This window comes from Aythya fuligula, chromosome 1, assembly GCF_009819795.1.
Source record: "Aythya fuligula isolate bAytFul2 chromosome 1, bAytFul2.pri, whole genome shotgun sequence".
Classification (NCBI taxonomy): Eukaryota; Metazoa; Chordata; class Aves; order Anseriformes; family Anatidae; genus Aythya; species Aythya fuligula.
The window spans coordinates 151548032-151572620 of NC_045559.1; the positions used below are offsets into that span (position 1 = coordinate 151548032).

At 38.3% G+C, this 24589-nt stretch overlaps 1 protein-coding gene across 1 annotated transcript; it reads right to left on the reverse strand.

Annotated features, from left to right (window-relative positions):
* TM9SF2 (transmembrane 9 superfamily member 2) lies at positions 1-24203 on the reverse strand. The gene is made up of 17 exons (XM_032196645.1): positions 23899-24203; positions 21828-21895; positions 20635-20728; positions 19856-19983; positions 15605-15734; positions 14291-14415; positions 13301-13412; positions 12648-12727; positions 12449-12557; positions 12184-12316; positions 11825-11944; positions 9815-9872; positions 9016-9175; positions 7385-7536; positions 6253-6364; positions 5592-5763; positions 1-1418 (listed from the first exon to the last, which is right to left on the reverse strand). The coding sequence occupies exons 1-17, from the start codon at positions 24037-24039 to the stop codon at positions 1351-1353; spliced, it is 1962 nt and encodes a 653-aa protein (XP_032052536.1). The 5' UTR covers positions 24040-24203; the 3' UTR covers positions 1-1350.
* Positions 24204-24589: the final 386 nt, after the last annotated feature.

Below are 24589 nucleotides of genomic sequence, written 5' to 3' on the forward strand. Positions count from 1 at the left end.
CCAAAGATATTTTTATTGGGTTCAGTATCCAATCATCATTAGGTTAAGGTCTTTTAGAAAAGCAAACCGGTAAGGATGAAGAAAGCAACCTTATGAATGACAAGTGATACACGATGATTAATTTTAAATGAAATTGTATAAGGCTTGTGAAAAAATGCCAAAAGCCAAATTATGTTTTGAATCTAAATTACTGAACGAAGTACGAATAAAATACTCCATTTTCAAAAAAATGCAAATATAGGTTTAATGATAGTCACCTGAAATTGACATTAGTCTCTTAATATAAGGCAAAAATAGTAATTTGCTTTTATTTTTTTTAACCTACATCAAGTACAATCGGCAATAGTTGCCATATAGAATATGCATCATCAAGACCCCTTGAAAGCACGACCAGCAGAGGATGCTGACTCATGCATTAAGATCTTCTCAACATATTGACAATTCCACAGCAGTCTCTGGACTGGGTGAAGTACCTGGGTTAAGGACCGAATTAATGCTGCAGAGGTTTTTGGCAATACGTGTGTATGGTTTTGTCCTCACGTGCCACAATCACATTGTAGCGTTCTAGCCACGTAACACAAATAACATGTCTTGCAGACCTAAAGGTGTGTCAATATACATAAAACTGCAGAAAATGCCATAAAATACTCTATGCAATCTTTAAGCATCCCTCTTCAATATAATTGTATTTACAGATTTTTTTTTTTTATGAATTTATAATAGGTAATGACCCACTGAAGACATTTTTACAATATTTATTAGATTATGAATTTATAAATTCAAGGACTCAGAGGCACATAGTTTAAAAGGCCAAGAACACTGAAACTAATGAAGTCACAGAAATCAGAATATTTATGGACATAATACCAGTAAAAAATAAAAATCACATCCAAACTAAAAGCAACACTTCTTAAGAGTCATCCTTCAAAGTTAGCATAATAAAAAGTTCTCATTTCCCTCAAAGAAAAATAATTCATCCCACCTACGAAGCTAGAAAATCCTATTTACAGTTGTACTTTGATCAGAAGTATCATTAAGTTGTGTAATACAGCCACTTCTATTCTGCCATTAGAATTTAACATTTCTTTTGAAGTATAGTTGTATTTACAAATGCATAAATATTGTAACTCTGATCTTCGTTAAGATCTGAATGAAAACAGGTTGTTAAGTCACAATACAAACGTGTTAGTGGAAAAAAGTGTTTGGGGTAGCTGCATATTCAGTATCATTCTCAAAAGAATAGGAAGCCAATACTTCTGATAAAGCTCAAGTTCATCGACTAGACCAGGTCTTTAAGTTACGTTAATGAAGATTAAACCTCTTCTGTGTTAATTCTTTACATTGGTTTCTTCAGTCAACTTTCACCACACTGTAGATTTTGGTTACAAACCAAAAGCAGGCAAAGAATCCAATTGTCCCTAGAAAACAAAAACAAAAAACAAGGATACATTTTAGGAAACCTTACACAACAGATGATTTTTTTATCTACAGTTTATGAATCAGGACTTGATCGACAGAACCTGGTCTTCATAGGCATCGACTACTATAATAAAATATTTAATTTTCACGATCAGAAATGTATAATCTAAAAGACTCATTTTAGGTTGTGTCATTTCTCTTCCTACCTATTTGTTCTTTGTTGCTCTCGTTACTCCCCAGTCCAACCTCTGCATATTGCTCCATTTCACCCTTCTTCAGGGACTAATCAAACACTTCACCTGATCTACTTAGGTGGTTGGAATATTGTTGTTATATTTAATAAACCATCTAGATTGACAGCATCAAAAGAAGTTCACGTATCTTAGGTGCATTTTAAGGTCTTGGAGAATTAGAGCGCTACATTTATTTCTGCATAAATTAAGTTAATAAAAATTCAGAACATGGAGCAGTTCCTAGGCAAGTTGTACTTTCTACTGGAAACACGTTACATACCTTAAAAACTTTGTGAAATACATTTTCACTGCCTAATGTATAAGCGAACTTGAACTGAAATTTACTGACGAATTTCCCTGATAATTTTAGCTGAAGGAAAACTCCCTTTGAAGCTCCAACCGCCAGAAGCTTTTAACAAAAATACTTTTCTGAATGCAAAATAAGTAATGCGGTTGGGCTTCGTTCATCTAACTGTATTGCTTCAAAATGTAGCCTCAGTCAGAATGATACTGGACTTAAAAGCAGCTCCGAACAGCTGTTACAGGAACCTTCACTTCCCACAAAAACTAGGGCAGGAAAAAAGCGTTGGAGATTACAAGAGGTAGTCAGGCAAAAATCAGATAAAGCCATCTTCCAAAAAATCACCTCTATTTAAGATTTGCTAAGAGGCACAACCCAAGTTGTGTACTAACTTATTCAGCAAACCGGCTTGTAAGGAACCACGAATGATATCACAGTGATTTTTTTTTTTCCTTTCACGCTCGCTAAACTACTGATGTTTAACTGACTCATTTACTATGATACGTAGTTGTGGTCCCAGCTGTGAATCAAAGATTTGTCATGTAGCTCCCGGTATTTTGCCTGCTGAGTCTGATCAATGACCTGGAATGCAGGATGGAAGCAAATGCCTGAAGCATGTGTTACACTGACATAGCAGCAGGGCACCATCAAAACCCTTCCCGATACTGACGATTTTTAACAGATGAGTAAGCAGCAGCAGAATAGATTTGATACAACAATTATGATTTTCTCTTTTTAGCTTCTTTATCATCCTGACACAGGAAGTCAGTTGCCTTTAGGAGCAGTTTTTGCTAAATTGCTAGTATGGTCTTTCGTTTAAGAACCTGGAGAAGAACTGCCTACCCCTTTAACCTGCCTCTAACGCTTGCTATAAAACCTTATCTCAAGGCATATCAATGAATCTCAGAGAACTGAAAATATCCACCTTTAAACGCAATTAACATGCCACGCTAAATGGACAAAAATATTTTATATGTTAAGAAATAGGGCTCTTCCTTCAAATTATGGGGTAATCTGCTCTTAATCTCATGGGAGGTCGATAAAAAAAATCATTAAGCATACAACGCTTCAGAGTTCTAACCCTATGGTTAACTTCACATATTCTCCCCCAATTTCAATACAAAAAACGAACATTTCTAAGAGCTTAAACATACACAATATAGAAGTTTAGCTTGAGTTAGAAATCGTGACCTGCATCTCCACTGTCCCAATTACATACATATTGCTACTACAGGAATCATCTGAAGAGGTCGGAGAGCAAACCGCCTCTTCTTTGCATCCTTGTGAGCCTAGCCTGAAAAGGATTCCCCAAATTGACCGGCAGGCACTGCGCAGCCCATTGTTGAGAGTCAATTGAAAGTGAACGTGTGAGCAAAGGAAAAGGGAGCACACTGGACACATCTTAAAGCCTCTAGAAGATGTCATGCGACATGACCGGCTTGACAGAACAAGTGCAGTGAAACATGGAAATTACACATGTAGAAAAAATTACAGGTGCAGGAAAACAGCTAAACCTAAACCAAGCCTCAGCACAGGAAATTCCCCTATTTTGTATGCACACACTCCACAATTACTGCATGCATCCAAAGTAGAGCAGACTGAACAAAGCACTCAGGGTAAATGCAATTCTCGTTTCAGCCCGAGCTGCTCACTATTATGGCAGACATACTGAGTATCTGCTAGAAAAGCTAGTGAAAAGGAATAACTGGTCTTACCCTTACATAAAGCCTGCTTATTTTTTCATGCTGCTTTGTGTTTGCATCACATTTAAAATCATCTACATAGAATAAAATCATTTAGGTCAGAAAAAACCTTCCAGATCGTCAGGTTCAACCATCAACCTGAGCTGCTGAGTCCCAGCGCCAAGCCACATCCCTTGGTGTCACATCCACACGTCTCTGAAATACGTCCAGGGATGGGGACTCTACCAAATCCCTGGGCTGCCACTTCCACAATAGTTGAGGTGCAGCCTCACCAGTACTGCATACAAGGGGCAATCATTTCTCTAGTCCTGCTGGCCACTCCATTTCTGATGCGGGCCAGGAGCATCAGCATACAGCAGTACATATTTGTTCCTAATTGAACAACCTTACAGTCTTAAATTTTAAACACCAATAAGACTTTTAGAAAACCCAGGTCAGAAATAAAGGTTAAGAGAAAGTCAGAGCAAGAAATCAGAGTGAGAAAGGAAGGCAGAATCTCTGACCTATGTGATCAAAATAGCTTGCTGATCAACACACAAAACAAATAAAACTAGAGATGATGTGCAATTTGCAAAACTTACGCAAGCAAGGCCAAAATACGTTAGTCTAGCTTTTTAAAAGAGATGCATGGATGTAAAACCACATTTGGAACACAGCTGTTCAAAAGGGTTCTGGGTTTTATAATGTTGCATTCCCTACTTTTTAACAAGCAATTACCCAAAAAACACGTAATTTGTTCCCTTTTCATTATCTACGTTCAGTTGACTAGAAACTGCTTCAGTATTTCCTAAGTTGAAGTAGCAAGGTCTCTGAGATTCCTATTTGGTTACTCATAAAATTAGCATTATTCACAAGTGCCAGTTCTCTTTTCCTACTGGACTTCTTTTTCCTTCTCCTCTGTGCTATGTGGAACTGAACAGTCTACTTACAATTAGAGTGAGATCTGTATTAAAAGCTCTGAAGGCAAGCCAATTGTGTTCCGAGAGGCCTCAAAACACAGCCTTTATAGCTATATATATAAACCCATATCAAAGCCTTTGGAATCATTAGAGTTCATAAATGTGGAGCTTGAAATCATTTCAAGCATAGCTCAGTTCAAAAATCTCAAAAATATTGTTCTGTAGGGTATGCTGGAACAGCATTCAGTATTTTAAAGTACTTTCAGGAATTGGCAGGTGCCACCTTTTTGGATGACCTTGGAAGGAGACTTCTTGCATCCTCCAACCCCAAACAAGGGATAAGCCTACCTGACTGAAGATTCCCTTTTAGGACTGAAGATGACAAAGGGAAGATTTTGTCACCTCAGCTGACATACTGAAGAGGAAATTGAAGCACAACACTTCAGAAAGGTGCTTTTCTGGAAACTCACAGTAAAGACAGGGTTCTAATAAAACTGTATCAAAAAAATGGTTGAGATCTCCTTCCACTGCCATTTCTTAAATGCAACAGGGGAAAAAAGGTAAAAAGTTGCAGAAGAGAGCAAATAGAAAAAAAAAAATGTATGGTCAATCTTTATTCCTCTTTCTTCCTTCCTCCTACTCCACAAAAGCTGCATTTCTCACTTAAGTGCCACTGCAACTTCAAACTTGATGTGTTTGAAGTGCTTCTCCAAAGACCTTAAAAAGTCGAAGTTTAATCACATAACTAACATAGAAATGAAAACTGGAGAAGTATCTATCAACTTTAAAGCTTTCATAGTTCAAAATGTAAATGTAGGCCACACCTCAACTTAGCAGTCCAGTTTTGCCTCAATCTTATTTCATCTTTCATTAGAATTTGTGATGACAGAGTTGGAGAATGAAACAAAACTAGCTCAGCAAAAATCAAAGACTATATATAAATTTGATTCTGTATCAAGATAAGTTTTGCTAAGGCTTCTCCTACACAATGCTAAAGGCAGACTCAACATTTAAAGGCAAGGTTCAATATACTTACCTGTGAAGAGGAAGAAGATCAAAACCATAATCATGGTATAACCAAAATACAAAATGGTGCTTGCTGTTCCTGTGATTTGCAGTTTTGAGAAAAAATAATGTATTGCATATATTAGGAAGTAAACTGCAGTGAAACCACTCGTGAGAAATGAACGCCACTGCCAGTGATAGTCCTAGAAGTGGTGGGGAGAAGAAAAAAGTGAGTAATATTTCACATGCCTCTAGTACACTGACCCTGTTACTGAATGCAAAGCTACAAGTGAACTTGATTCCATTATCACTTTATCCAAAAGTGAGCAGTTTTTAATCTACAGAAAATACTACATTTAAAATCAACACTGCTTTTACTACATTCTGGTTGGGCACATGCAAAAACACTTTGATTGAGGAAAGTTAATGGATGGATGGATCTTCAGAGTACAGGAAGTTAGACTCTGATGATATATCTGACTTAATGGTACTCAGTGCAGGGTTCTATTTATTTATTTTCAAGCTTTCCCCAAAGTAGCTTGCTTCACTTTCTGAAGTTGTGGTTTAAGGACATTTAGTAACTGTATTTATGCTGAATTCTGTAATACTTATTTCCAGATTACAAAAACCTTCAATTTTTTGTAGCATCCTTAAGGCAGTTTTAAGTATGAATACTGACAAATACTTCTTACCTCTGCACATAGATGGAAGTAACAGAGCAATATTGTGGCCTCAGAACATGTAATAACCAAAATAATGAATACCAGAAACAGGAAGCCAAACATGTAATACATCTGGTGAGACCTATAAAAGAGTTTTCAAAAAACAATAAAAAATTTGTAATCTACTCCGTGCTAATATTATTTCTTCCTATGCAGTAATACCACCTTCATCTTACGTTTTCCCTTTCTTATCAAGGTACTTAGTTGCGTGGCCCTACACAACTGGCTAATTTGCTTTCTAGCTGAAGAACAAGAGCCATCAGCTCAGCCTGAAAACAGTGAGAAAGCAAGCCCAAAGCATCCTCCTGGTGTTTGGCATTTTAGGGAAAGAACTCACTGGGCGTAATGAGTGAAATTACAATTCCAGTGAAGTCAACTTGACCTCTTCCGCTGACTTCAGCGGAACTTGGATTTCACCTCACATCTCAATCAAAGGGGCAGAGCTGCAAAATAACTAGAAATGTCAAATGCTTTAGCTGTGTGTGCTGGGTATAGGCACCTGTGCAAGGTTCAGAAGCAGTTTAAAGATAGCCAATAACTAAATTGTGCCAGAAGGAAGACTAACTCCTCACAGCTATAAGCTCACTGCAAAATTCACTTACCCTGGACTAGTTCTTGGTGCTTTATTTTTAACATTTAATAGATTTACTCACTGATGCCTTTCGAATTGTGACATCTTTTCTCCCAGGAGTAATAATGCTTTCTACCCAAGAAAAATAAAAAAAGCACCCCACACCCTCAAGTCAATTTTAATATGCTTACTCCTCTCGAGTTATACGCCATACATCAGCTTCAAGCCACTTTCACATCAAGCCAGGGGAAAAGCATGAGAAACCTAGCTGTCTGAATACTGCAGGTCAGCTGTAATCTGCTAAGCATATCACAGCACCTTCTCTATGTCTGTCAAAAAACACAGGCACTGAACATCTTCTAAACCACAAAGTGCTAAAAATAAGTTAACATTTAATTTTTATTGAAACAGTATTCTGGTAAGTCTGTATGCCTCAAAATCAGTCAACACCTCTTGAAGAAAAGAAGCTTTCACAGAGAAATTACAACCTTTGGTGACTGAGAAGGTTCGCATAGGTTGTAGTTAACTTACCAAATACTGTTCAGAATGAAGAACAGCTGTATAAAGATACACCCAAAAGGCAGAATCCCTCCCATGATAATTCCAGGTAATGGTTTTGTATAGAATGACTGCTCAGGAATCTGACGAGGAATTTGATTCGTGCGAACGGGGTGTTCAATAGCCTTCAAATGAAAATACGAGATTGCTGAATAAGTAACAAGTCAAACCACAGCACCACCTTTTTGCTTGCTTCTGAAATGACTGCTGGCGGAAGTTTTTTTTATTTTCAGTATGCACAGCCCCATCTACCACTACGTTTGCATTTTCTACCAGTCTAGCAAACAACATTTGCAAGGCAAAACAGCTAAAAGGCTTCTTACAGAGAACACTGCAACAGATGTTTCGGACTTCCCTTTTTATGATTTTCTGTGACCTGTGACATAGCTGGAGATCATTTCTCACTTTTCAACTTGGGAGCGGTGGCAGTGCCGACTCCTGGTTTCTCCTCCTGAAAATCTCTGTATGATGCTATTCAGGATTTGCTCCAAGAATCACATTAGGGTAAACTTACAAGGTGAGAGAATTCAATCTGGCAATTAAGTCTTAATTTAAGCTACTTGCATAAGTCAACAGGGCAGGAAGGAAAAAAAACCTGAAGGCAGACAGATGCACACTTTGCCATCTTTCCCTTTTCTTAAAGAGTACCATCAAAAGCATCAACAATTTTAGCTCAGTACTTGCTTTCTTGTTTTTATTTTAACAGACTTGTGACCCATTTCACATTGCCTTACAGCTCATCAAATCCTCCTTTGTTCAAGGAACTGTCGCTGTACAGTGCAGTTTGTTTTTCTCTGGAATTTTAACCTGGTTATCAGGGGAAAAACAACACTGATTGTGGTTAAGAAAAACGGGCTAACTATAACTGACTTAAAAAGCCTCCTAGCATACTTAAATATTCTCTGAAGAACGACTGTAGTTCTCTGAGAACTACAGAGAGATGGAATTCTGGCTTCCTGCATAGGAAAAAACCCCACAGACATGGCTGAACTTTAAGATCTGTATGTTTGTGTGGCACAGCAAGCCACTTTTTAAGCAAAAAGGGAACCACCCATTTCAACGTTTAAAGTACCCTCATCTAAGTAAGAGAATTATTCAGTTGAGGAGGAAATCCAAATTAATTCAGTTAGTGTCTGCCAAGAAGTGATAATCATTTACAGAACACTTAGATGAACAGAATTTCACAAGTCTAGCAACTTGATCAGAAAATATCCTTCTGAAGTCTCAGCGTTGACTGGGGACAGGAACAAAAAAAACACAGGGGAAAAAACGAAACCCACACAAGTTGCTTTTCTTTATGCTTGGCTGGGTCAACAAAATTTTCTGGTAATGAAAGAAATACTAATTAAAATCCAGAATGCACAGATTGTTTTATCTGGAGCAGTTGTTCACGATCAGTTACAATGATCACTCTAATCACTGCAGAGAAACACTCACCAGCTGAATATCAAAGTCTTGGAATCAGATTAAGTACATAACACAGTTCTAAAGCAACGGACCAGAACTGGAGCTAATAATACCAACTAGCTTAGGTTCTACCTTAGTTACATTAAAAAAAAATAAATCACTGTATAGGCTATATGTATATCAAGAAAAACACTTACATTTTTCTTAAAGCCAAAATAGGCACCAATAAATGTCAGTGGTACAGATATGCAAAACCAGAGCGCCAGAATAGCAACCAGAGTACCAAACGGAATAGCTGCTGAAGAGCCTTCTCCCCAGAGAATGAGGTTCATGATAAAGAAATCTGCAAATACAATTCTGAAAAATACATAACACACTTAAGGCACAGAAATACTCCTTAATATTTGCAGACATCAACAAAACAATAGCACCGTATTAACGATTTTAGTGTAAATCTCTTAAAACTAGGAGACAAAAAGAAACAAAATGCAGAGGTCAAGCTAGCAATTCTTTCATGATCTAGAGGGACTGAACTCCAGCAGGAGCTGACGTTCCAACTAAGCAGTTTCAAATATATGCTTGTCTTAACTACACTTCAGGGTAAGACTGCTTGCTGTGCTTAAGTAGAAAAATTTAACACAGTGGTTATACAGTATATGACACCGTATAAGACCAACTACAGTGTGGTCAGGAAGATAGCCTACAGAGTAAAAGATAACAATGCCTGTCTAAAACTTAGTAGTATTACGTTGCTCTTTTTTAAAATCAACCTTTTCACATGGTGAGAGTAAATAAAAAGCTGACGTTAAAAAAAATTAAGTATGATATGCCATTAATACAGTCATCTTTGTCAAATGTGCCTTGATATTGTTAAAACCTTCTGGAACAAAGGGACAACATAATAAGATTTGCTTCTACAGCTGAAGCTTGAAAATTAGTTATGCATGTCACAGAAGCAATTTAATTCTTTTAATCGTGGTTATATTCTCAACTTACCCAGGACAAAGGAATGATGTCAGCAGGACATTTGTTTTCCATTTCTCACCTCCAAATGCTGTATTAAAACATTTGACAGTCATCAAAACATGCATTAAGCTCACAACTATTAATTTTCCAGTCCATTTAGATGTTATTTAACTTACAAGTACTCAAATAATATGCTATCATGCTCAAATTTCAAATACTAAACTAAATCTTTACTAATAATAAAACTAAATTCCCTCATCTTACTTCTTAATCGCAGAGCTTCAAAGCAAAGAAAACATTCAGACCAATGACAGGAGAAGTATCCAAGTAAATAAACTTGGCCTCTGAGCACTTTATCATAAAAGGAAGAAACAGATTTGCAGTATGTTTAAGTCTTTAAAAAAAAAAAAATGTTCTTAATCATTTCAGGCTTAAGTTTTCTAGCATTTGACTGCAGGTTTTATTAGAAAAAAAGTGAAAAGCAAGCTTTTTTTTTTTTTCTTGAAATAATTCTCATCTAAGAATCTTAAAAGAAAGTTAGGACTAATGCTTACAGGAAGCAGCGATGTTCTCTTAAGTCTTAACAGCATTAAGCACTGGTGATACCAGAAGACCAAGGACAGCTTTATTAAAAATCCTTGTGAGCTTGTAGTACACTGATAAAAATTCTAGTCAGAGTACTTTAAAATGAAAACATCCCACTGGAATTCAGTGAAGCTGACAATTTCATCTGAGCAGTGCCACAATGACACGCTTTTTTATTTCAGGAATCAGAAATGATTATAGCTAGAATGATTTTAATTAAGTTTCTATTTCTTCCTAAAATCTTGGTAGAACACGGCACTGGTAATTAATATTAACCAGTTATTTTCAGCTCAGGCTCCACTTTTTAAATGCAACGTTGAAAAAGTTTAAAACCAGATATCTATTTCAGCTGTATTTTTGCTTTACATGTCTTTCAGCATTTTATTTACATACTGTAAGGAAAAACATTTGTGTTGACATGCTCTATACAGGGCCATAGAGTACGGCCCTCTGTACAGGCCACCATCTGTTGCAACAAGAGCATGTCTGGAGTAGTCACTTAATGTCTTAGTAGCTAAACTAAATAGTCAAGCTTCACCTAACCTCACACTAAATATCATAGGAGATAGAGCTATTGTTAACAACATCCTCTAAAAGGAACAGGACTCAGTTCACCATTAACAAACTTCAAAATATCCTTCAAAACACAAAATACCCAGCACGATATTAAGAATACCACTACTTTCAACAATGTTTTTGGTCTTAAAGTCTCCTCCCAGTTAAGTCTAATTGGCTTGAAGAGAAGTTCACTACTACATCCCTACCATTGTTGAACAAGTTCCCTACAAAAACAAAAACCCTTTCCTCAGTGGTTGTTCACGCATGAGAATTGTAAAAGCACCAGAAGAAAGTAAAAAGCTCCAATGCCTGCTGCCAGATTCAAATTCAGATATAAATTCTCTCTAGCACTATATGTTCAGTACTAAAATAGTCCAGAAGTTCCAGCTTGCTCAGTCATGAACAGTCTTGTACTTTGAGTAAGGTAATTAAGAGAAGATACAGAATGGCATGTAAAGCCTAAAATAAACCAGAGGGTACAGGAACAATCTATTTAAGGTTAGTGGGCAGGCCTTGAAATGATAGCTAGCTGAAATGAATTGAGGAAAACAGTATCAACCACCTACTGTCAGGTGCCCTACACCACTGGGTTGCCACAGCTACAGAATCCCTAATAATTCATCCCCACCTCCAGACTGATAAACACCCTTCTCCCAGAAATGGCACTAACTAAACAGAGGTGGCACAAAATCTAAGGCATGCAAGAACAGAGGTTCACCATTTGGAAAAAACAAGTGTTACAACATTCTGTATGCATTTCCTGTTAAAAGTACATTTCTCCATCTTCCCTGAAGGAAATTACAAACCATAGCATAAAACAAGCAAAAAAATCAGTTCTGTGATGATAATTTACTTTAATGAACTTCAGCCCTGTCATTTTAAATAACTTTTACTTACATTTGTAGAATCTGGCAGCAACATAACCTGCTGGAGTTCCAAGCAGCACCCACAAAACTACAGCACAGGTCATAAGAGCTCCCCGGTTAGCAGGTGACAAAAATCCCAGGCAAGCAAAAACTACAAAGCAGAGATGCACAATTTCAGAAATTAATTACACATTTGACTTAAAGCCAGTATAACACTCAGTGTACACGGACTTTAAGATAAAAAGTTGTATAACCACTATCAGCTCAGCAATTTTTAATCTTTGACTTTTAAGATTTCTAGACAAAACCATACTGTTATTTTAATAGTAACATGTAACCAGCAGTGAAAAGCTCTCTACTAAGCTAATTCCCCCCAGCTTTATTACTTACACAGGGTAACAAAAGTCATTATTAAGATCTGTGTGCCAGAGCCAAGAAAAACAGATAACAGCATTCCTTTTCTCGGGGGCCTGAAAATATCACCATGAACCAGCTTCCAGCCAAATTCTTCCTGAGCATCCTCCTGTTAAGGAAACACGCCTATTTTAAGATGCTGGATTGCTACAAAATAGTACAAAATATAGTTACAAAAATACTTTTAGCTGAAAACAACACATATTCCAAATGCATTTTAGGATGCACATTTCAGACTTACGGTGGAATCCATCTGATTGTATCTTGCAATGTCTTTATGCAGTGTCCTCAGCATAATCATAGCTACCATTCCAGACAGAAAAAGGACAATCACCAAGGAATTCATAATGCTGCATTGGTTGAAAAATAACAGTAAGTCGTTATTTAAATTGCAACATAAAAACAGTTCATTAGAGTACAACTGAAGACAGATTTCTCACCTAAACCATTGAATGTGAGTGTGAGGCATGGATTCCAAAATATAATCCCATCTTGATGCCCACCTTATATTTTTTTCTTCCTTAAAGAAAAAGCACATCAGTTTTAGACCCAACTAAAATTTAAAGTTGATTATCATACAAAGCAATCTTAAACATCGTGATCAATTAAAAAAATAATGTTGCATAGATCAGAATACTTCAAAGTATTCTTTATTTCATTTTTTTCCCAGAGTAAAGATGAAAAAAACAGTGCCAATCAACCTGAAAATTACTATTAAATAAACCATAAACAGCAGTGTCAACGAATAAAGATGGCCGGCTGTTTTTCTGACAGGATGTTATTTCAATATTTTACAACATACAAGAGCAAAAGCACTTTCCAGTACATTTTTTTTCCAGACAACATAGACAGACATGGAAATAGTGATTCTTTTCAAAACCACATGTATCTTTTATGGGGTTTGTGAGGAAGTATTGAAAATTGCAAGACATATGCTTAGGTGCCAAGACATTACCAATATTCTAGTTCAAATAGATTCTAAAATACAAGTTTACTATTCTGAAATAATTTTAGCTGTCTGGCTTTAAAACTCTTATTATTAATGCAAGTTTATCTTAATAGGTAACTACCACAAAAAAAATTTACCACTCACTTGAAAAGACACTGAGTACGTGTAAACAATTTGGACTTCTCCATGTGCCTTATTACTTATATCCATAGGAAGTCCTGAACAGTCAGGGTTGTCTGGATGAGTATGCCTGTAACTGTGCGAAGAAAAAACACAGGAAGAGCGCTGCTTCACTAACAACACTGTTAAAGACAGCATTCATTCATCTTACACAAGTATCGGTTTCATACACAACTTTTCTCTTACTTAGCATAAGAACAATTATTTATATTGTATATTAATGCCTCATAACTGTCAGTTCATAAGGAATGTGTCACAAGCAGAGAACGTTCTGACATCTGAACTTTTTAAAACAAACATTGCCTCTTCTGAAAAGGTAACTACAGAATAATACACTCTCTAAAACAGAATACCATCAGTTAAGGAAGTGTGAATACTGCCAAGAACCTCCAAAACACAAGAAGTTACAACAGAATTGCTGACTTCTGCCAAATAGTTAGGTATCAGGAAAAAGTGCTTTCGTCATGAAGCTGGACCAACAATGCAACAAGCTCGGTTATATCAAGATGACAAGATGGTAAGAAATAATAATAAAAACAGGCATCAGTTGTGGAAAGGCCAGAGAACAACTGACTAGTATACTTGAGAAAACATCGCATTCAAATCCCAACTGCTGAGGACATCAAATGTTGCACTCTAATTACTCCTGCCTCAGGCACTGAAGGCTTATTCTTTCACAAGACAGAACACTCTCCAGTAGGGAAGGGAAGGCTGCTTTACTTAACGCACACTATTTCCAGCTTTCGTTTTATGTTTTTCCATCCAAATAGGAAATTGTGCACAAAGACCTATGGAACTCAGAACGAGATGACATTAGACTTCATCTATCAACAGGAAAGCTAACCCACACATCACATACCTGAAAGCATTTCTGACTAGCAACACAACTCCAAAACAAAGCAAGTATCTTGGGACGGACCACTGTTTGAGGACAGCTTAGTTCTGAATACTAACCTTTTTGGTTCAAGTTTAGCAGCAACAAGTCTTGCTCCCAGAGCTTCATTTTCCACAACGTGGTAATATATTTTTATGTCAACATGATTGAAGATATAAAAAGTATCTTTTCCACGAAATTCTGACTGGAATGATTAAAAACATCAATAAGAAATATGAAAGCTTTATGCAGAAACTTCCAAAAAGAAATTTTAGATTGCATTCAGATTTCTTGTTATGAAATTCTTTTACAAGATGACTACACAATTCTGGGAAAACAGACAGAAAAATTAATGCTAAGAACTGCATTTTAAGAATAGAACTTCACTTTGGATGACTGAGGAACAGAGGATGTTACATTTTATTCAACTGAAGTAGCAAACTGAATAGAGAGCTGTGCAACAACTTTCATAACCAGAAGTGTTTCATAAACAAACAGCTATTTTAAAACAGCGTGCATTTTCCATAGATTAACCCAAACCTTCTAAGACAAACAATGCAAATAATTGCTGTCTGTGACAGAACCGTTTCCATGTTTGAAAAATGTGCAAAGATGCACTGCAAGCTGCAGCCAGAAAGCTCTGAACAGACATTTCAGGTGATGGGACATACCAGTTTGAAAACTAGCCCGTTAAACAAGCTGTTAAATCAAAAGCCTTACATCTACTGAAGCTCAGCTAGCACTTCTCCAAGGTTCTGTCCCCACCCCTTTCCACAAAAGGCCCTAACTATAAGGCTGGTTTTACAGGTAGCGTTCTTCTACAGTCCTTCCATTACTCCCTCCTTCAGAGACTATTTTCCTTTTTACTAAAAACAAATGTTTAAACAAGGTGAAAAAATATTGCCAGATTACTTTTTAGATCATAATTGTGTTTCGAGAAATATATTTATAGAAAGTATTTGAAAACAATTCATTAAGCAGGAAAGGAAACAAAAACAGAAACTGCCAGGAACTCTCATCTTTGGTAAGTTCCATGAAGTGGCAGATAAAACCAAAAACCTGTTTCAGGTTCTCAGTTACCTCTCCATGGAAGAGGTCTGGGGTAATCTGAAGACAGCCTAGATTTCCTAAAGCATTCTTATTTCCATAATGCTTACATTCAGCATTTAGCTGAACCTCTACCACTAATCCAAAAGATCTGTCTCTCCCAAGAGAGGCTTAATTCACTCACGATTCTTGCATTCTGCCTTCTTTTATTAGCCCACGTGGTTTTGGCGAAAATGCTCCTTCAAGAAGTATTAATTTCCACTCACCATAGAAATAGGACACAGAAGAAATGCCAGTTTTTAAATTAGCAAAGAGAGGATACTGAAAAAACAAACTGATGAACATACGTTAATAACACAGGCATCTTTTGGACGGCCATCCTCTGTAATGTAACAGCCAATGGGAAAACCAGGATTGCAGAACCGCTGGCCGTCTTCAACATCATAGCACCAGGTCACAGGCATGTTGTCCACAATCCTGGAAATTATACAGTGACATTTCACAATATTTTAACGTGCACAGCGTAATGCAAATAAAACCAGATTCATCTAACTTTGCAATATTCATTATTGGAAGACTAATGATAAGAATAACATTTCTTCCAGATTTTAAGCCACAGAATCTGGAATCATCAGGTTTCTTCAAGACAGAACACACACACAAAATGTGCTCATGCACTATTAATTCTCTATCTTTATCATTACTCTTCAATTACAAAACACATTTTTATTTAGACTGTTTAAAGTTTTATTTTGCATTAAAGTATAAGTTCTGGGGTTCTGTTACATATGAATTTCTGACCACTGACCTCAATTGCTGTTCCCCGAGAGCACGTAATATTTAAACTAGATGGTTTACAGAAGCAAAGAACTGTAAGCCACCACACCACTGTGTGGTGCACTGTTTATCTGCTGCATTTATCATCATCTCCTAAGATTTACATTCACATTATCTGTAAGTCCTGAGCCCAGTAGGTTTACAGTGCAGTTTCAATGGAAAGCTTGTAGAACTCCAAACCTCCATGAGGACTTCCACAAATTCATGGAATAGTTTGGGTTGAAAGAAGCCTTAAAGATCTCCTAGTTCCAACCCCCATGCCATGGGCAGGGACACCTTCGTAGGAGATGTGCTCCAGCCCTCTGATCGTCCTTGTGTCCCTTCTCTGGGCTTGTTCTAATAGGTCCATGCCCTTCTTATGCTGGTGGCCCCAGAGCTGAATGCAGTGCTCCTTATCCACTGAACAGTCCATCCATCAAATCCACGTTTCTCCAATTTAGAGACAAGGATGTTGCATGGGACCATTACACAATAAATTGTGAGACAGTAAGATACAAATAGAATCCAACATGCTACGAATAGTACAAATATATAAAAGCAAAGAATTCTTCTAAACAGAGAAAGACACTCATCATGCTTACATCTCCCTTTGTAGAAAATAAAATAGTAAAAATGTGTTTGTTATGAAGTGTTTTAACTAGCTGAAAGATAAACCCAAAAATAAAATTAAAAAAGATTTAAAATTCAACAGCTGCCCTTAGAGCATCATTAATTCCTCCAAGATATGTTTTTACAGGCCTATGAGCAAATGATGCACATGAAGGCATGGGACAATGGCTTTTTGTGCATTGCTAAACCAAAAAACGACATCCCACTGAAACTTAACACTACAAGTTTTTGTGAACTCTATCAAGCTGCTATTCTTTACAATTAAATATCTCACCATTACAACCACTAGGCTATCCATGTTAACAAATACCTGAGAAAGCCTCATAGGTACTTCTTAATACCTAATAAACCACAGAATTATTACTTCAGGCAACAACAAAGACCTACTTAAGGAACTACTTAACACAAAGAAGTCTCATCTCTACCGTTAGCCAACATACAGAAATAAGTAGCAATACTGACTCATATTGACCCAATAGAAAAAAGTTAAGAAAAGCCCTTCCAAAAACACGATTTGAAGGTTCTCAGACTCCAGTCTCTCACAGAGCTATAAACAGCAGCAGCGACAACCAAATCTGACTTCACCATACTACTACAGGGCACAATAAAGATGCTGATGAGGAGCTATTCCAGATGCAGATTCATTACATTTGGTTCTTATTTGGACTCTTACTTCCACAGTGTATGCCAGAGGTGGTTCTTGGTTTTGCTAGCACCTTCATTTCATAAATCAAAAACCAGGTAGAGCATTAACCTATGGCAAACAACTTTGGTTGGGATAAAGGTTTTCCCTTGTATCTTCTGCAAAGACATACTAAGCTGCCTTCAAGCTGCAGTGCTGGAACAAATTGATAGTTTAAGAAGCAAATCATTTTTCACAGTTAATCTTCAAATTTAAAATGACGTGAAGAGATTATACACGAGGAGCAAATATGCTCTACAACAGTTCTTACACGTCTCTCAAGAACATCTGGTGATGAACACTGTCAGCCAAGACATCACTCGAGCTGTTGAGTCCAATTCAGCATGTCAATTACTAATCTTATTAAGTGGCCTTTAAAACCTTAGAAGTACTTTGCACCATCTGTGTTCCCCAGGAATTTTATGACACACAGAAGCCAAGTTATAAAACCTCTACTAAATCCTCACTTATGCTACCTTGCCAATCCCCATACATCATAACCCTATACCACACTCCTGGACTGTGCCACCATTCATCACAAAATCCAGCCACTTCCACTCTGCAGAGCTGTGGTTGGGGGGGGGGGGGGGAATATCATTACCATAACAGACATAAACAGGGATTCTTCATGCCACTGGTTCTGAAGTTCTAGGGCAGAGACCTAGCACTTCTTCCTTTTATTTTTTGCAATTAAAAGAACCAAGAATCTAAGAACACGGAGTACTCCAAATTTAAAGGGAAGTTTTCCCACTAAAAATGGAACTATATCTTGTTTGAATCAAATCAGCTAGCGTGTTTACATAGACTTTTTAGCCCGTACCACTACGTATATTTGTAAACCAATGTAATCAGCGGGGGAAGAAAACATTCTAAAATAATTTTGTGTGTGATTAGCTTTCACAGTTTTGTAAAAAAAAAAAAAAAGTTTCAAAGAGTGAAAGGGTCACAGCCCTGGGAAATATTTCGTTTACATGAATTTTCATTTATACACTACAACATACACAAACTTTAAAGGTTAAGCCTTAGGCCACACCAACATACATCAGTGACATTCAAAGTGATGCAAATATTATAAGCACATGCAATATTTAAAAAGAATATAACCAAATGACACATCTTTGAAGCTTCACTGATTTCAGCACTAGACATATACACTCCAAATCAATGCAGAAGTAGCTGCACCTTTCAGAGCTTTCATTTACTCCCTGGTTCACTCACGTAAACACACTGCTATTATCTGCAAACCACTCTCACCTAATCTATCAACTTCCAACTTCGATAATTTTCAACAAGTTTCCAAAAAGATTTAATTCAGTGAGCCATCATCTATCCCTCAACATGCCCACCTCAGCTTCCAATAACAGCACGAAAAGCACTCACTGCCTAGCCAGTGTGGGGGCTGTATTAAACATGAAGAAACTGATTGTGGAGTTAGAGAAGCATTTAATGATGGAGGCAACATTCAACATCCCACCTGCGTTTTTACTAATATAGCCAGAGTGTTTTCATCTAACGTCTGGGCAATGTTAGGTACGTTCATGTATTACTTCCAAAGACATGACAAAGGTAACAACTCTGACAATTTAATGCTTAAGTTGTTCCGTCTACGCTGGTACCCAAATGCTGCTCTTAGCACAGAACACTACTATTCAAGTCCAGATAGCATGGATGGATGTTCCTAACATCAAGACAGAAGCTGCAGATGAATGTTTCCCAGCTCTTGGATACCAGCGCAGAGCACAGGTAAATCCTGACTGGAAAAGAGCACCAGATTCATCAAACACCATGAATGGCCTGCCCCACCCCGTAACACCCATTAGAAAAGAACCTCAACATCCAAGCAGAAACAGAGCCCCAGTGTGTTCCAAGGTAACACAGATCGTATAAAAACATTTGTTACAGAGGGACTAAGGGAATAGAAAAGGACCAAGTGTTTGTGTGTTCCTCGATTTTATCAGATCAACTTAACTGGCCACCATTCATTTGCATATCCTATAAGACACACTTTGCCTAAAAAACTTCCTCAGAACTGTTAATCCCATCTCCTGGACACAACACTCCAAGGAGAGTGCAAAGCTCTCGAGGAGAACAAGGGCAACATAGCAACAGAATGCAGGCCTCTCAAGAATTTTCTCAAACTCAGGCAGGATTAACTTCTGCATTTACAGGTACAAAGAAATAGCAGTATTTTACAGTAAGCAGACAGGCAGCACAAAAATCACACAGTCTGTTTGGGAACAGATTTGTTTCCACGAGATAAGCACTCTTTCCTGGTGCTTGCTCTCTTCAAGCAAAAAAGAAACTGATATGAAGGAAACAAACAAAATAACTTTGGCAAAAACAGAAGGGTAACGGGTTAAGTGCAAACTCCTACTGTTGAACCTGCATTAATATGCAATTACAAAGCAATAAACTAAATTAATTATCACCTAACACAGACTAACCCATTTGTGAATCGATATCAACTTACCAATGATGTTGATAATTCAGTAGCATACTTTTTTTCAAAAAGTCTAATTTCTGCTTATCTTCTGGCTTTCTGGTATCATATGTCTTTGTACAAACAGGTTTGCATGTCTCCTTCTTGTTGAATGTGAACTAAGAAAATTAAATACGTGTCAGCAAACGGATTATTAAAACGGTTGTGTAATTTCAGAATGTAACCAGTTTTCCCACATACATTTATAATTGCCTACACTAACATAAATAAAAACCACATTATCAAGACAACATACATTAGCATTCCAGAGGAGGGTTTCATATTGGCATGTACAAGATCAGAGGAGGGTTTTACAGACGTACATTGTTAGATCCCTGCACTAAAAGTTACTTGTTATCAAATAAAATCTTTTTTTTTCCTGCAACAGTTCAGCAGCCAAATCATTTGACCCTGCAGCTGCCACACTGTCCCAGGCAGATTCAATGGAGACCTTTCCCTCCTGCAACATGTGCTGGAGAAAGTGAGTTTCAGACAAACTATCGCCACTGCTGAGTCCTCTGCTACACAGCTGCAAAACGTGCAGACCTCCACAACACATCCGGCCAAAGCAAATTCATCATGAATTTGCTTCATGATGTGAAGCATAAAGCTACAGTTCAGTTAAGCTGACATACTTCATTATGTGGAATTTCAGATTTTGAAGTTCTTTCAGAACTTTGAGCCCTCATGAAGAGGATCTTCAAGTTTCTGATCTCCCCTGGTTACATTAGAACATCAGCATTACTAAACCCCCTTGTCAGAGAACAAACCCTGTAAGGAGACGGCTCTATCCTCTCTCCAAACAACACTTGACCAAGGTTTTCAGAGGGACGCTTCTTTCCTTCTGCTTGACAGAAATCAAACCTGAGTTAGAAAAAAAGATGAGGAAATAAAGTATTTGCAGATGCAAATGTTAAAGACCATACAGTGCCCCCAAATCAACACACTAGTCGCAAGGAACTATACAGTTTTCCTTCCAGACAGCAGTTTCTTAATTGAATATACAAAGTGTAAAAACCACAGGCCCCTTTGGGGCATGGGGGATTGTTACAGGGCAGGACAACAAAACAATCACATCTCTGCATCAGCTATTTCAGAACTCTGTTTGTATGAACAGGGTAACACACAAAAGTTTCCTTGAGTTACAATTTTCCAATCTATACAGGAATTTTAGCCAGGAATTAAGTCTTCACAGAGAGTTTCATGATAGTCGTGAAAGAAAAGCACACAAGCCAGATTCTTAGGGAAAAAAAGAAAAAAGAAAAAAGAAGTAGACAGCTGCTTTATGGTAAGTGCCATTAAATAAGCAGGTCATTACATTCATCAAACCTTTTGATAGCTCATCCTCCAACTTTTTTTCCAATCTAATTGCAAATATACCACGTTTGTGTTCATTAAATCACAGATATAACCAGTGCTTGATCTCTTCAATGCTAACAATCAAAGTATTTTTCGAAGCAACAACTTTACATAGTTGTACCAGGCACTGACATGTTTTGTGCACTCCTATGCCGCGTACCACAAAAGCATTTAACAGCTCATTAAGACAATTGATGGTATGGTCACACCTCGTTACCACTTCATTCGTTTGGCTATAGGCTACTACAGACAGCAGCAATACTTTGATCTATAAAGTGACAACTAACGCAGAAGAGTAAGTAAGGATGCAAATAAGTACATAACGTTAAGTTACTCTAAGCAGTGATTTTCGACCTACATGAGGGCCTAGGAACCCATGCACTACTTCTAGAGAACCTGCAAAGAAAACTGGGAAAAAGCAAAAAAAAAAAAAAAAAATCACATTTATCCCCTTGTTGGAAATTCTAGAAAAGAAAAACAAAAATGGACATTCCTCCCTGGGAAACTACCATATCAAGACACTAACAACACTTGAATTTGAAATAAATTTATCTTGCTGGAAGAACTGACACCTAAATTGGTCTAAAGAGCATAACATACTTACGCAGTATATTCATAGGGAAGGACAGACTCTACGGAGTCAAGCCTGTTCACAAACAGCTCGATGCCAGACTGCAAGAACCAAGATAACCAGTGGTTACATTTCAACAGTTCTGCCATACATACACAGATATCTGTGTTTATACACGACTTGTAAAAGTAAGGTAAACAAAAGCCTCCAGCTGAACACGTAAGATTTGTGCAACTGTACGTCTTGAGATACAGAATCTTGTATAACGAATAATATCTGCTGAGACTGTAAGTTAAACTATCTAAGCATCAAAACAAAAAAAAACATATGACAAAAACACTGTGAGGCTAACATAAGAATTCAAATTACGAGACAGAAAGTTGATCACAGGTGCCAGTGTTTTAGTTTAGCATAGTATGCTCAAGCTGTATTAGCCATCATCATAACCTCAGTGTAATAAAAGGACGTGGATAGAAGTACGGGTGAGATCAGTACTTCCCAGTATGCAGAGTGGTGCACGATTTTCTTTATGTAGCAACTGAAAACTCAACTAGGGGGATTTAAACAACGTATCCAAATTGATGCACTCTCTGAAGTTTAAAAAGAAGTTCTTTCCAAAGAGAAAGCAAAGATACCCACATTTGCCTTCTCATAAAAGATTATCAGTAACTCCAACAAATGTTGAGCAAGAACCTGAAATTCAGTCTGCTGTGGTTTCAGACTACCGTTTGTTAGTCTGAAAGGGAGCAAGACCCTGCTCTTCCAACAGCGAGCCATCTCTTTCCTCACCTAAATCAACAGGAGAGCTTTTCCTCCTTATGAAATGTCACCCACACCTACCCAAAACAAGACATTTTGGAGAAATAACATGGAATTGACCACATGTCTCTGTAGCTCAAACACTTCAGTCAGGTACACTGCACCTGTCCACACGCAAATCAGGAAGCAGTTCCAGGAGAGGTAGGAAGCTCAGAGCTGTTACGTTGACTCACTAAGTAAACACATGTTACTGCTCCTCTTTTCTCTAAGCCATGCCGACTTGCTGCTCACGGTCTCTTACCGTATCTCTGTAAGCTGCTGCAACTCACTAACACTGCAGAAAACTAGCCTGGTAAAAAGCTGGATAGCCTCCTGCCACATTAATAAGCTCACACAAGGATTTAACAAGAAACACAACCAGAGCAATGCAGAGGAAAACACCACATTACACTGAGAAAGACAGAAATGAAATTTCACTTCCAGCAGCAAGGAATTAGACGGCCTCTGCTGCTCGCAGAACCATGGCCTTAGATTGCCTACTTGAAATTGCCATAGAAAATTTACTTGAATGCTACAATTTTCCATAAGAAGTTGTATTGGTTTTAAATGGAAAGGTTTTGATAGCAGACTGGCTGCATCCTCTGTGAGCAGAGCCCAGCAGCTGCCCCATGGCAGATCAGAGCCAGCTCCAGATGGCTCCAAAGGGAAACGCCGCTGGCCAGGAGCAGGTGGATGTGTTCTGGAGGAGGCTGCGGCCCATGGAGAGCCCCCGCAGGAGAAGGACCATTTGCAAGTCTGGTCTGGGGACCTAAATCCTCAAGTAGGGGAGAATGTCGTGTTATTACTGAAATGACAATCCTAAGAACTCAGCTAAAGCATGGAAAAAATAAGGCCACTCAAGGAAGCTTAATTTCACCCACTTATAGGAATATTATGCTATAGCAACGATCCAATCGCTTATTATCTTATCCTCACCAACCAAGCATTGGACTAAATGGAGAGAATTAGATTTGAGGAGTGATTTACACTTATCTGCATGCCTATGCCTCGCTCAGTGCATAAATTGTCTGGCACGAGGCTGAGGAATAACAAGAGGTGGCTTATCCCAAACACCTTCACAATAACACGCCTGGTGAGGTTATCCTAAAACACCCAGACACAAACACGTCTGAGAGAGACCATCGCATAAATCACAGAATCACAGAATTTCTAGGTTGGCAGAGACCTCAAGATCACCGAGGCCAACCTCTGACCTAACGCTAGCAGTCCCCACTGAACCACATCCCTAAGCTCCACATCTAAACGCCTCAGGTTTGCACACCCCCCCCTTTTCGCCCCCGCTCACCTTGCACTCCGCCGTCTCCCTGTCGGCCTCGCAGAAGTTGACGGGCGCCAGGCCCGGCAGGTAGAAGGCGGCGGCCAGGGGCGGCGGCGGCAGCGCGGCGGCCGACAGCGCCACGGCGACGAGGAGCGGCCGCAGGGCCATGGCGGGGCGGCCGTTGGGGACGGTTGGGGGGGGTGAGGCGGCCGTTAGGGGCCGTTAGGGGCCGGGGGGGGCGCGAGGCGGGGCGGGTCCCGCGGCACCAACGGGCGGCGGCGGCGGCTCCTCCAGCGTCGCCCCCCGCCCTCCGCGGCCGCCGGCTTCCGGCTTCCTCGCGCCCGCGACACGTCACCCCCACAGCGCCCCGCGGCTTCCGGGTAGCAGGCGGCCCCGCCCCCACCACCGTTGCCATGGCAACGCCAGGCCCGGGGCGGTGCTTCCGCCTGCCTTGGGCACTGGGGGGGCACAGGGTGTCCCTTAGCTCAATTTTTATTTTTATTTTATTTTATTTTATTTTATTTTATTTTATTTTATTTTATTTTATTTTATTTTATTTTATTTTATTTTATTTTATTTTATTTTATTTTATTTTATTTTATTTTATTTTATTTTACTTTGTTTCATTTCATTTTCTTTCTTTTTCTTTCTTTTTATTTTATTTTCTTTCATTTTCTTTAATTTTCTGTCATTTTCTTTCATTTTTCTTTTTCTTTTA